General features: G+C 39.2%; 1 protein-coding gene across 1 annotated transcript in view; it reads right to left on the reverse strand.

Moving 5' to 3' along the window:
* TARS3 (threonyl-tRNA synthetase 3) overlaps positions 1–13,947 on the reverse strand; it is a 55,602-nt gene that overhangs the window by 20,471 nt on the left and 21,184 nt on the right. Inside the window, exons 9-12 of the mRNA XM_036878674.2 lie at positions 13,642–13,788; positions 12,731–12,829; positions 2,015–2,181; positions 251–413 (exon numbers count right to left, since the gene is read on the reverse strand). Coding sequence (XP_036734569.1) covers positions 251–413; positions 2,015–2,181; positions 12,731–12,829; positions 13,642–13,788 — 576 coding nt within the window. The remainder of the gene's footprint in view (positions 1–250; positions 414–2,014; positions 2,182–12,730; positions 12,830–13,641; positions 13,789–13,947) is intronic.

A 13,947-nucleotide genomic window follows, 5' to 3' on the forward strand; every position in this document is an offset into this window, starting at 1 on the left:
TAAAATACTCCACTTAATCTTCTTTAGTTAACAAAACTGGAGGAAGCTTAGAAGGAAAAATAATAAATTTTACGTCAAGAGACTACTGAAACATGACCTAAATCAGAGGATCACAAATGTTAGAACTCAATGGGACCTGAGACTAGATTAACAATTATCTTATTTTGTAGCAACCTGGAGAGGTTAAGAGATGTGTCTAAGGCAACACTGAATATATGCCAACAATGCTTCCCCCTGTATTATTGTTTACCTGCTCCCCTGTGCAGAATATGTGAGCATCGTCCTGCTGGAAGCGCCTAACTTGGGTCAAGTCACTTAAAGTTCCCAACAATTCATTTCTGTGAAGAACTCCAAAATCAGCATATCTGATAGGCATTTCTCTCCAAGACCGTGGACGATGGGCAAACATTAGACTAGAAAAGATGCAATAACACACAGCTCTTAGCATAGAAGATTAAGCAATTATCTAACTATGAGGAAATTACAATTAAGCCTCAAGATTTGTAAACATCTTATTCTGGTTCTTAGATCACCAGTTAAAAAAATTTCTTCTAGGAATTATTGAACCTTGAATTTACATCACTACAGTGCTCTGAGAAAGAACCCTGTCTATTGTCTCTTCCATAAATGCTGTCCCCTATTCTCATTCAACCAGTGATTTTCCACTTACCATTTATAGTTCATTTCAAAGGCTACTTCTTAACTGAAGCCCTCCTGGACACTTCCCCAGGGAGGGCTACTCAGTCTCTCCTCAGACTCAAAGAATACCTGGAACATACCATTACTTTGACATTGGTCTAATTTTTTTTTTGTACCTTAATATCCATATATCTGTTCCTGCCCCACTCTGCTCATGAGTTCCCTAAAAAAATGGATGATCTTAATCACATCTACATTTCTAGCATCAAAAATTATAAGCACTCAATTAATGTTCTCTGTTGAATGAAGACCTCTCTTCTGCAGAAAGCACTCCTGGCTCTCACATACCATCACCACTAAGCTACTGTGGTCCTGCTTCCTTATTATGGGGCAAGAAAATACAAAATTACATTCTCTACTTTCATTCAGCCTTACTTATAATTATAGTTGAAATCACAGGCTACAGCTTCAAATGGTACCTAATGGGAAACTGAGTTAAGAAGTTGTTAACAAGTGTTTTAGAGAATGCAAAGCACTGGTTTAGCCTCCACCTTCTGTTTAAAAAAGAGGTAACAGAATATTTACATAACAGTTTTCATAAAACTAAAAGTAAGTATATATTTTTAATGTGCTGTTATCATAAAATTGAACTTCTAATTCTTACTAAAAAGGGCAAAGAGTTTTTCTTCAACATTCAGAGGTTTAATAGTTTCCTTCTAAGTTCAATTCACTTCAAACTATGTATGTTGATAATACAAAATTATAATAGTTGAGATATTGTTTTTGTGGAGAATTGTGTCTGTTCACTTCTAGGTGTAAATATGCTTGTCTCACAAAGTTGAATTTGTATACCAGCTTAATGATAATTATGTTCTTTCATAGAATCTAAGAAAAAACATAGATTATAGATGTACCATTATTTTATGTATCACTAAGAAAGAAAACAACCTGTTAATTATGACATAATGCTAAGATGCCCCCACTTATAAAGATGAATCCCTTCAGAGATGTTGAAATGTGGGGAGGAAAAGGTATCTTGGAATCAATGAAATCCAGTAACCCACAGATTATGACTTCACTGGACTTGTCATAAACACAAACAATATATAAGAACTAAGAACTCTGCAGATATGTATATTTAAAGTATATTACTATTACAAATGCAATTATTAATTTATAAACTTGATACATAATCATTAAATTCAATTCATTCTCCAGAATGAAATAACTTGGTAAAGGTGATCAGCAACCACGATTCTGCAGATTAAAGGCATTAGTTCTAACTTCAAAAAGAAAAATAATAATATTAAAAGCTGATTGTGATGAAGTGTGGTATGTACCCTTATGCAAAATCTGCTTCACTTTTAACACTCACCAGTGCCCAGGACAGTTCATGGGTTTGAGGGCAAAAGTGTCCTTCTCAATGTCAAAGGTAAACATGTTCTCGCTGTAATGCTGCCAGTGACCTGAGGCTTCCCAGAGTTTCCTGTTGTACATGTTGGGGGAGAGCACTTCTGTGAAGTTACGCTGGTGATATTCCTCCTTTAAGGTAAATGCATTTAAAGTCAAAATCTGGTATGGCAGATCACAATTTCATGCAAAGTAACACTATGAGCAGGTGATTTTTAACTTGGGATTATGTCTTACATTAATTCATGGTTAATGTGCTCAGTTTTAGGAGTGATACTTTCTGTATGATGAAAGAAAGATTAATGTACACTCAGTAGAATTTTCTTATTAAGTATACTTACTTTATAGGGTACAAGAGTAAAATAGCACATAATGTTTAACTCTGAAAAATCAGTAAGTTAAATACTATGTATAAACTTTCTATACATACAAACTCTAAATCTTGCTACATTCTAAATAAAAAGCAGGGTTTTGTGACTCAAAAACCTGAATGCTATGTTGCATGCTAATTTAGTTTTGGTAATTTTAATTTTGAATAGAAATGAAGGTGAAAATTTAAATTTATACTTTAAGTAGTTGATATCTGTTAAGTCATGATGTGGCTTCTCTCACTTTCCACCTAGTAACAGCTTCCCTAATTCAATCATAGAGGACAGGAAAAGAGCATCTTTCAGTCAAACTTATTTTATTTAAATTTTGCTTTTTTTTCAGTCCCCTTCAAGATAAAACAACCTGGTAATCTCTGTTGGGTGTTCCTTAGATTCTCAACATTTGTTAATTACTTAATGGTTATCAGGCACAAATCTAGACCACCATATTTGATCTAAGAAAAAAACACATTTTCTTACAATTAAAATTACTAAAATATAACATTTTAAAATTGCTAACAGCAGTAGTTTTATTTCACTGAAAGGGATATTATTTGAGACTCTTCAGCAGAGCACCTTTCTAGTCCAACTGCAGATAGCCTAGATGTCAGCCATCTAGTAAGCTGCTTTACCTCTCCTTAGTTTTTAATTTGAAAATTAGAAGATGTTAACAAAATTGCTGGTCATTACAAATGGCAGCTATTATTTGGTGGCTATGTCAGATGGCTTTATGTATTCAGATTAACTAAGGTCCCTGAAATTAAAGTTTTTTTGTGTGTGTTTGTTAGCTTGTTTGTTTTTCTATAGAATACTTTAAAAAAGTTTAGCTCGAGAGGTAGTGGTCAATGGAATTTTAATACACTGTTGATACGACTGCTAATCATGTTAGCAATTTTTGTTTTGTTGAGGTGTTTGGAAATGATTTTAAACTATGCCAGTGAGGGAAAATGTCATTATGTCTTAACTTACTTTGTCCAGCTTAGCAAAAACCAATTACTACTTTTAAATATAAAATATGTACATATTATACTGCCTTATCTCTATATATCATGACATACATATGTAATATATGTATTGCTTTGTCTTATACACACATATATACATATACATGTAAGAGAGCAAGAGAGCAAATTGGCAAAATGTCAACAATTGATGAATCAATCTGAAGGATACATGGATGTTCACATGGATGTTTAACTTTTCTGTAGATTTGAACTTTCCAAAAGGAAAAGTTGGGGAGAAATATATCTGATACCATGTTGTCTTTCTCTAATGAGTCAAGAATATAAGGTGCTAGGAAACAGTAAAGCCATGGTGACTGGGCAGTCTACAGCTCAGTCTGGGCTCCTGAAGAAACCCTGATGGCTTATCCTGAAAACAAAAATCACACTTCATCCCTGAAGTAATAGTTTTAGGCCACTGCAGGTACTGAATCTCTGTGTGCGTCTGGTAATCAGCTACCTAAACACACACCTAAATAGCACCTAACTATCAGTGTCATAGAGAAATGCTTTTAAGTAATTTTTCATTACAAAGACTAAGGCAATTCCACTTAAACTGCTTCTTCCCAAAAACACACTAAAATAACAGAGTTCTTATAAATCTCAAGTTTGTGTACATCCACAAAACTGAAGAGAAAAGGAGAGGAGATGGAAGCTGTATACTTCAGAATCTGTGAAATAGATGAACCGTAAAACACGTAGAGTAGACGCCTTAGCAAGCCTGCGGAAGCTGAAGCTAAACGGGAGAATCCCAGCAGCAAGCCTACTTTAGCTGGATGTAGATTTTGAGGCTTCACATTTTTAAGACATTCTGACTTTCAGTGTATCCATTGAAAATTTCAATGCCAGTCTCAAACCCAGTCCTATGTCTATGGCTTTTTCTCTTTGTAAATGTTTAGGATCTAATCTTTATCCCTAAAGCTTTGGAACCTCTCAACAATGGGCCTTGGTATCCAGGGAAAGAATGCTTCACCAGAAACCCCAGACATACGGACACGGAGGCTGCCCTGCCCCTTGCCTATGTGTGTCCCCTATGCTATCAGACCAATAGGCAAAGAATGACTCATTCTTCTGGCCAGGATGTTGACCCCAATTACTGGAGAAGACTGTGTTGCTACTATACAATGTTCTACGGAGGGCTGTGTCTGGATTCAGTGAGGAACCTTAAGTATTTCCACATCCCAAGGGAGTGGTCAGTAGGGAATGCTGGCAACCGGGTAAGGACAGGATCACGAAGAACTTGGACCCTGTGGGATGAAGATTTGGGTCATCCACTGTTATGGGCTGAATTATGTCCCCCAAGAAGACAGGTTGAAGTGCTATCCCATAGGAGCTCACAAATGGCCTTATTTGGAAAAACAGTCTCTACAGAAGTGATCAAGTTAGGAGGAGGCCGTTAGAATGGGTCCTGATCCACCATGAGCGGTGTCCTCACAGAAGGGGAACTTAGCCACAGGTAGACAGAAGATGGCAGGAAGACACCCAGGCAGGGCACATGAGGAGGGAGGACTGCAGTGATGCACCGACCAGCCAAGGAGCACAGCCGTGACGGACAAACCACCAGGAGCTCGGACAAGGCCAGGAAGGGCTCCCCAACAGGTGGGGAGGGAGCACGACTCGGCCAACACCGTAATTCACACGTCTGGCCTCTGGAACTTCAAGACAGTACCGATTCTGTTGTTTTAAGCCCCTGAGTTAATGGTGCTTCATTAGGCACCCAATGAAATTAAAACACCCACCAGGTAAAATACTGTGTTATCTGAGGTGCTGGCACATGAAATGGGTGGCAGAAAAGGCAAGCTCTGATTTATTAATGGAGGTTCTGTATCCATCTACAGAGGCTGGGGATGGAACTGTTACATTTAATTATTTCTTTTCCCTGCATACTTACACGAAGAGCACTGATGGTGGCTAATGTTACGATTTAGATTTTAGGGGAGATTGAACTGGTATCACCATATGATGATACATTGGCTGATGGGACTTTGTGCAAGGAAACAAATGTGTTCATCCAAGCAAAGGACAAAAATGGAAGCTGAATAGCAAAAGGGACAGGCCACATGGTTATTCTCCATTGCCACCCATTTTCTGATCCGTTTTCTTCCTTCTTTACCCTGCTCTGCATCCCCAAAAGCTGACTTCAATGGACTGCATCAGCAGGCCTGTTTCCCTTCCGACTTTTGGTTGGGTTTGACCAATGGGAGTTTCCGAAAGGACTCAGAGGGTGGGAGAAGAGGGCGGTCAGGGAATCTGTTCCCCCCTCTCTGCTCCTTCCTTGCCTCGGGTTTATTCTGTCTCTGGCTGTGATCTCCAGTCACAGCTTCTGTGGGGGTGGCCTCTATTCTACAGCTACGAGCTCTCTCTAGGTTCTAGCACTATTCTCTCTCCTTACCTCTTCAGGCCCAGGGGCCCTGGGGTAAGGGAGTCCTGCTACTGGCAACCTGTGGGCACTCTGCCTTCACTTGTTAGTTACCTCTACCAGACCCACACCTCTGCAAATATTTCCTTCTCTCGACTCTCTTCAGTCAAACCCTTTGAGTATACCTGTCAGGCCTCTCTGCACAGGAGGCAAATGTTTTGATATCTTACAATCCTGCAATAACAGGTTTGGTTTGGAAATCTACTGAATCTGAGGTTGTGGAAACAGGAAGCAAAATTCTCCCAGTGGGTTACTGTATACAAACCAGGGAGCCCCTTCTACTCCATGGTTTTAGGCAGGTTCCAAAGGTGTGACTGAAGAGCTAAAAAAAGAACCCTCATACACTGCTGGTGAGAATACAAAATAATAAGTCACTTTGGAAAACAGCGTGGCATTCTCTTATAAAGATAAATGTAAATTTACCATAAGACCCTGAAAGCACACTCCTAGGAATTTACCCCAGTAAACTGAAAACCTGTATTTACACAAAAGACCATACATAAATATTTCTAGCAGCTTTACTTGTAGTTCTCTAAAACTGTAAACACCCCAAATGCCCCTCGGCTGGGGAATGAATAAACGATCTGGGTTATTGCTCAGCAATAAAAGGAGTGAACCATTGCTATACGCCACGTAGATGGACCTCCAGGGTATTATGCTGAGGGAAAGAAACTAGTCTCAAAAGGTTACATACAGTTATGATTCTATATATATGCCAAAATTTTAGGGATGGAGAACAAATCAATGGTTACCTAGGAATAAGTAGAGAATTACCTAGGATTAAGTGGGAATTCTGCATGGTTATGAAATCACTCTCTATCTTGATTGTTGTGTAAACACAGTTCTGCACATTTGTTGAAAAAGTGTGAATTTTACTGTATGAAATTTTAGAATAAAAAAATTTCAAGGGAGATAAGAAAGATAAAGACCTAAAACATGAAAAGCACTAACCAGAAAAGATAAATAAATAAACCAGACTTCATTAAACACAAGGATTGTTGGTCAAATGACATCATTAATAAAGTGAATCAATAAGCCACAGACTGAAAAAAATACAATATATGCAATTGAGAAGTGACTCATATTCAGAATATAGAAAGAACACCTACAAATCAATAATAAAAAGACAAAGAACCCATTTTTTTTAAATGGGCAAAACACTTAAACAGGAACTTCACAAAAGGGGATTTCCAAATGACAAATAAGCTTATGAGAAGGTTCTCAATACCATTATTCATCGGGGAAATTAAAAGTAATACCATTATACCTACCAAAATGACAGACTAATACCAAGTGCTGATGAGGATAGAGAGCAACTGGAATGTTCATATATTCTGGAAGGAATATTAAATGGCTCAACCACATCAAACTGTCCAACATTTTCTCAGGTTCATCATTACTCTCCCATGACCTAGCAATTCCACTCCTAGGTATATACCCAAGAAGAGTGAGTACGTGTGTGCACCAAAACACATGCACTAAAATGTTCACGGCAGCTTCATGTACAATAGCTCCAAACTGGAAACAATTTAAGTGCTGTATATTGTAGAATACAGATTGTACTATATTCATGAAAAGAAATACCTTAAAACAATAGGAAAAAAAACAATCATAACACAGCATGAATGCATCTCAGACATTAAGTTGAACAAAGGAAGCCAGAAACAGAATAGCTAATGCTGTGGGATTCCATTTATATGAAGTTTAAGACCAGGCACAATCAATCTATAGTAATAGAAATCAGCAAATTATTTCAAGTGAGAGGAAGGGAGACAGGTATTGACTAGGAAGACCCAAGAGGCCCTGTGAGAGGATAGAACTGTTCCCTGTCTTGATTTGGGTGGTGGTTGTGTAGATGTACACATGTGGTAAGTACTGTAGCCTTCAGATTTGTGTACTTTTTAAAAATGTAACTTCAATCAACAACTCTGGCATCAGCCTCCACCTGAATGCAGTCACACAGGAGATAAAATATAAGAACCACCTTAATGCGTCTAACACTTGGAACCATGAAAGATAATGATGAAAAAAATGGCCATTTTAAGCTACTAAGTTTTTGGACATTTTGTTATGTTGCAGCAGACAACCAGAACAGGATTTGCACTGGATGCAGTGCTGTTATAACAGTAACTTAAAATATGTAGCTTTGGTTTTGGGGGCCAGGTGGTGGGCAGAAGCAACAAGGGCCTCAAAGAGACTATCTGCGAGGACTTTAAGGACAGTGAGGAAATGTTATCGTAGGCTGAAGAAAAGGGGACTCTTGTTATGTAGTGCCAGGAAACTGGTAACACTATCACGCGAGCTGCCCTGGGACACAGAAAGAGCACCCAGAGGACTCATGCACATAGCTGGGAAATGTCCAGGCAGGAAGTGGAGTGGGACAACTGACTTCTCACTGCCTCTGGTAAAATACAAGAAGAAAGACATAAACTAAAGAGGGTACTATTAGGTTTTTGAGCTTAACTTAGAGGAAAAATGTAAGTATCAGGACCTACTAGGTTGAAAAATAAAATTATCTCATCCTCAAACCTTTCCAGCAAGACTCTCAGATAGAACAGCTTCAGCACAAAGACAAAATCCAGGTTAAGACCAGTAAAGTGTGCATCACTGTAAAGCTCTTAAGGGTATGGCTGTACACCTTTTGTGAAGACCTCAGAATCACCTAAGTGAACACTAAGAAGGACTTCTAAGAGTCTTCAGCTTGTGCTTTGTAGACTCTCTCAGTTAAATAGTAAGGCTTTTCAATTCTGAGAAGGGAGAATAAAGCTGGGGGCGTTACGCTCCCCAACTTCAAGCTCTACTACAAAGCCACAGTAATCAAGACAATTTGGTACTGGCACAAGAACAGACCCATTGATCAGTGGAACAGACTAGAGAGGCCTGATATAAACCCAACCACATATGGTCAATTAATATATGATAAAGGAGCAATGGATATACAATGGGGAAATGACAGCCTCTTCAACAGCTGGTGTTGGCAAAACTGGACGGCTACATGACTGTTAACCCCGTACACAAAAGTAAACTTGAAATGGATCAAAGACTTGAATGTAAGTCATGAAACCATAAAACTCTTAGAAGACAACATAGGCAAACATCTCCTGAATATAAGCATGAGCAACTTCTTCCTGAATGTATCTCCTCGAGCAAGGGACACAAAAGCAAAAATGAACTCATGGGACTACATCAAACTAAAAAGTTTTTGTATGGCAAAGGATGTCATCAACAAAACAAAAAGGCATCCTACAGTATGGGAGAATATATTTGCAGATGACATATCTGACAAGGGGTTAACATCCAAAATATATAAAGAACTTACATATCTCAACACTCAAAAAGCAAATAACCTTATTAAATAATGGGCAGAAGATATGAAGAGGCAGTTCTCCAAAGAAGAAATTCAGATGGCCATCAGACACATGAAAAGATGCTCATCATCACTAATCTTCAGAGAAATGCAAATTAAAACCACAATGAGATATCACCTCACACCAGTAAGGATGGCTGGCATCAAAAAGACTAAGAACAACAAATGCTGGCAAGGATGTGGTGAAAGGGGAACCCTCCTACACTGCTGGTGGGAATGTAAGCTAGTTCAACCATTGTGGAAAGCAATATGGACGTTCCTCAAAAAACTAAAAATAGAAATACCATTTGACCTGGGAATCTCACTCCTTGGAATTTACCCAAAGAATACAACTTCTCAGATTCAAAAAGACATATGCACCCCTATGTTTATTGCAGCACTTTTTACAACAGCCAAGACATGGAAGCAACCTAAGTGTCCTTCAGTAGATGAATGGATAAAGAAGATGTGGTATATATACACAATGGAATAGTATTCGGCCATAAGAAAGAAACAAATTCTACCATTTGCAACAACATGGATAGAGCTGGAGGACATTATGCTCAGTGAAATAAGCCAGGTGGAGAAAGACAAATGCCAAATGATTTCCCTCATTTGTGGAGTATAACAATGAAGCAAAACTGAAGGAACAAAATAGCAGCAGCCTCAGAGACTCCAAGAATGAACTAGTAGTTACCAAAGGGGAGAGGTGTGGGAGGGTGGGTGGGGAGGGAGGGAGAAGGGGAGTGAGGGGTATTATGTTTAGTACACATGCTGTGGGGGATCACGGGGAGAACAGTATAGCACAGAGAAGGCACATAGTGGATCTGTGGCATCTTACTACACTGGTGGACAGTGACTGCCTTGGGGTATGTCACTGTCAAGACAGGGAAATGTAGTAACCACATTGTTTTTTCATGTGAAACCCTCATAAGAGTGCATAGCAATTATACCTTAAAAAAAACAAGGCTTTTAAGAATCCTAAGGATATTATCTCACAGGCAGCCCTACGCAGAGAAAGATCTGTCTCCAAAAAAGATGCAGGTGTGGTGTTTATCTAAGTGTTCATTATAAATGTAAATAAAAGACCCCATAAAGTTTTTAAAGGAACTGTACTAGCTGATACTGAAAGGAACAGAAACAGCACAAAATGAAATGAAGGCTTTGGACAGGAAACAGATTAAGAACACTGAGAAAGCTACTCAGAGGTCCACATGGACTGTTCTTTTGGGATAGGAAGGATAATTCTGAAGGCAGAATCTGAACCCAGGGGAGCAAAACTGAGTCTTATCCAAAGTGCAGTTTTTGACCCTGGAGCAGGGAGAAGTGGTAGATGTCAGGATGTCTATAGATGAGTTCTACTCCTGTCCCCAACCCTTTTTGAATGGGTTTACATAGTGCGTTCTGTTCTTCTATCATCACTTTATAATGTTGGGCAGGGTAGACCACAGATAACTTCTCTCTTTGGTTCACAGGTCTTAAGAGGGAACAGAACTGTTCTTGAAGATCTGTACATTGCACCTGAGAAGCGTCATCTGCACTGACACCTGATTCAGACGACGTATTATTAGATTTTGAGCTGATGTAGTAATCAGATGAGACTCAGAATAGTTTGTTACTTGGTAGTAGAATACATCAGAAAAGTGGAATTAACTCTACTCCCATCTTTTGGGGCTGAAAAGACCAGACTGTCAACTGGAAATCTCCAAGGGGTCATGGCTGAATAGAGGTGGACTTTGTCTTATCAAAATGGAAGCCCAGCCCTAACTAACTCAATCTCTGATTGAACTGAGTACTTAGTCTTCAGTTATAGCAGACAGTAGAAGCTGTAGAGGGAGATGACATTATCTAGAGCCTCCCCTCTGTGGTTATTTTGACATATAATATTTGGCATATAATAAAAAACTACTAAATAAGGGAATAGGCAGACCATGTAAAAGAAAACCATGAGAAAAAGAGGTAAAGTCCCTGAATGGTTTGGGTATTTTTGCTTGCTTGTTTGTTCTTACACGAGAAGGCCAATTTCTTCACACAAAGGTATCTCGGAGTTCAAAGTTCTCTGCCTCACCTTTGTCTGCCAAATATTCCCATTCCAAGGTTCAGGAACCCACTGCTTCCCACAGTGCTCTTACCTTACTGTAAGAGACCATTGAGGTTGTGTGCTTAAACGGCTTTAAAATTCTGCAACCCATACGATCAGGCCTTGGGCCTGATCATCAGCCGTACTTGTCTTGCATCTATAAAAGATAAGAGATTCCTTTCAGGCCACCATAGAGAATTCCTGTCTATTCTCCACACACTCTACCCCCAACCTACAGAGCTGAAGGGGCCAGGGGCTGTGTTGATTTGTCAGTGAAACAACACATGAAAACAGCAATTGTGATGGTCATCACTACCTGCTAAAGTCTCTGATAATCTTCAGCGATTCTTCAAGTCTCACCTCCCCGCCCTCTACCTGCCGCGGCTGCCTTTAGCCAATCCCCACTGGAAGGTATGTAGCCCAGGTGACAGTCTATCGAGGTGAGCCTTCAGGAGCACAGTGCAAGGAGAGAAGGAAGGACAGTGAGATAGTGAAGTAAACAGAGAATAACCAGCTCACGCCATTACGCTTCTCTCAGAAAGTTACTGAAGAAAACTTCCCCAAATGGGAGAGAGAAAAGAGGAAGAGGGAGACATGGGATCAGGAGAGAAGGGAACCAGCACAGGAGGGACACGAGCGGAGCAGCCAGGTGACGATGGAAAGAAGTCCTAAGACATCCGTTGCAAGAATCACAGCAGCGAGTTAATTCTGGAGCCAGAGAACCAGATTAAAAAGGAAAACTTCCTTAGAGATTATCTGCATCATCAGAATATGCTGCAAGGAGTTTGGCAATTTTGAGAAAAAGTTTGAGGATGAATTGGTGATAGGTATGCAGAAAACTGGGTAAGTGAAATTTTTAGGTAATTATTACTTATAGGAAAGAGAAAAAGGCATAAGAAAGGAAACCCTGGTAGTCCGCATGTATCTCCTGGGGACAATGACTACAGTCCTAATGATGTAAGCACTGAACTTTCTCATCTATGACCTTTAGTATAAGAAGGAATTTTACATAATTATTTTTCACTCTTCTGGATAAGCTGGAAAGTCAACTAGGAGTCATATCATAGGTGACGAAGGGGGACCAGTGGTACTGGACCACATTTGGAGAAGTGATGCTTCATAGGTCAGCATTCTGTGCCGGGGGGGCCCTTCCTCCTTTTTCCTCCTTCACAGGGAGTTCAACACTTAGTCAAACACTTATCTTTGTATCTAGATACTTAAATAGGCAATGTTGCATTTAATGAAATCCAGGAATGCCATTTTATTCAGGGAAAAATAGAAATTATCTCAGTATTTTTATTAGAAGGCACAACCCAGTATTTCCCTTTTAGGTTCAAAATTAAAAATCATTAATATAACTAAATAAATTATTAAAATAGAGAAATGCTTGACCATTTTATTATGAGAGAAAACAGTAAAATATAAAATGGAGTTAAGTAAGAATGAAGTACTTTAAACATAACATACTCGTATGAAATCCACAAGTGTATTATAAACGAAGGCTCCTCTTGGAAGAAAAAAGCAGCTACCAGGACTCAGATCATGGAAAAAGAAGAGCTCTTGTTCCTAGATTAGAATAAGAATTGCATCTCAGATTTCACTGTTAAGATTTACTGTACACATATGATATGACAGGAATAAAACATATGCTCAGGATTTCCATTTTCAAATAACTGACATCCCAAAGCCCCTCAATACTTACCTCTAACTATATATAACAGCACGTGTAAAATTACAATTCACACATATGGTTACTTAGCTTTGAACTTAGCTTTTATTTCACCTTTCATTTACTGCTGATTTCCTATTTGGCACTCTGGACTCCTGGGGAAACAGCACCCCCAGGGAGGTGGGCTTTACAGGACGGTGATCGTCAGAGCTGCCACATGCTGAGCGCCTGCCCCACGCTGCCGCCATCACGCAGAGTCCGTCCTCCCACCAGCCGTACAGGGCTACCCAGCAAGAGGGGAGGACATGGAGGTCCATGAGCGATAGCTGGCCCATCAGACAGCACAGCTCACAGTGGCTGGGTTAGGACTGAAACCCTGTCTACCTGCTTTCAAATCTCTTTCTTTCTGCTCTCATTTCCCAAATATGAACTATGCGATCAAGTATATACGATTTTTAAATGTTATTTTTATATCATGATGAAAATGCGAGATGTGTGTAGTGTTTAAACTATAATAAAAGATACAGGAAGGAAGGAAATTCAAAGACATTTGGGGTATTAGCATAAAAGAACTCAAGAGCAAATTATGAGCGCTAACAAAATAGAAGGCAGGAGAAGGGAAGAAGAAAAGGTATTACTTTTAAAACAATGTAGCCATAAGCTAATAAAGAACATTCCCATCTCAGCAGTGATTCGGATGTGCAGCTACCTTCCCGATTTTCCTGTGGTCACAGTTCTTGGCTTCTTCTTGGAACTTTTCCCAAGTTTTCATCATCTTGTTATCAGGAAAGGATATCCCATAGATTCTCTGCATTGTTTCCATTTCAGGATTGCCCTCCCAATACGTCGAGGAACTCTAAACATCGAACATGACTTTGATAAACATATCCAACGTCTGGTTACTGGTAAAACTGCTCTTAAATATGTGCCCAGTTTCCCACCATACCATCAACAGAGCTGACATAAAGATCATTTTATGTAATTCTGTAAAGACTCTTAAATGGATTCTAATTAA

Source organism: Manis pentadactyla, chromosome 18, assembly GCF_030020395.1.
Source record: "Manis pentadactyla isolate mManPen7 chromosome 18, mManPen7.hap1, whole genome shotgun sequence".
Taxonomy (NCBI): Eukaryota; Metazoa; Chordata; class Mammalia; order Pholidota; family Manidae; genus Manis; species Manis pentadactyla.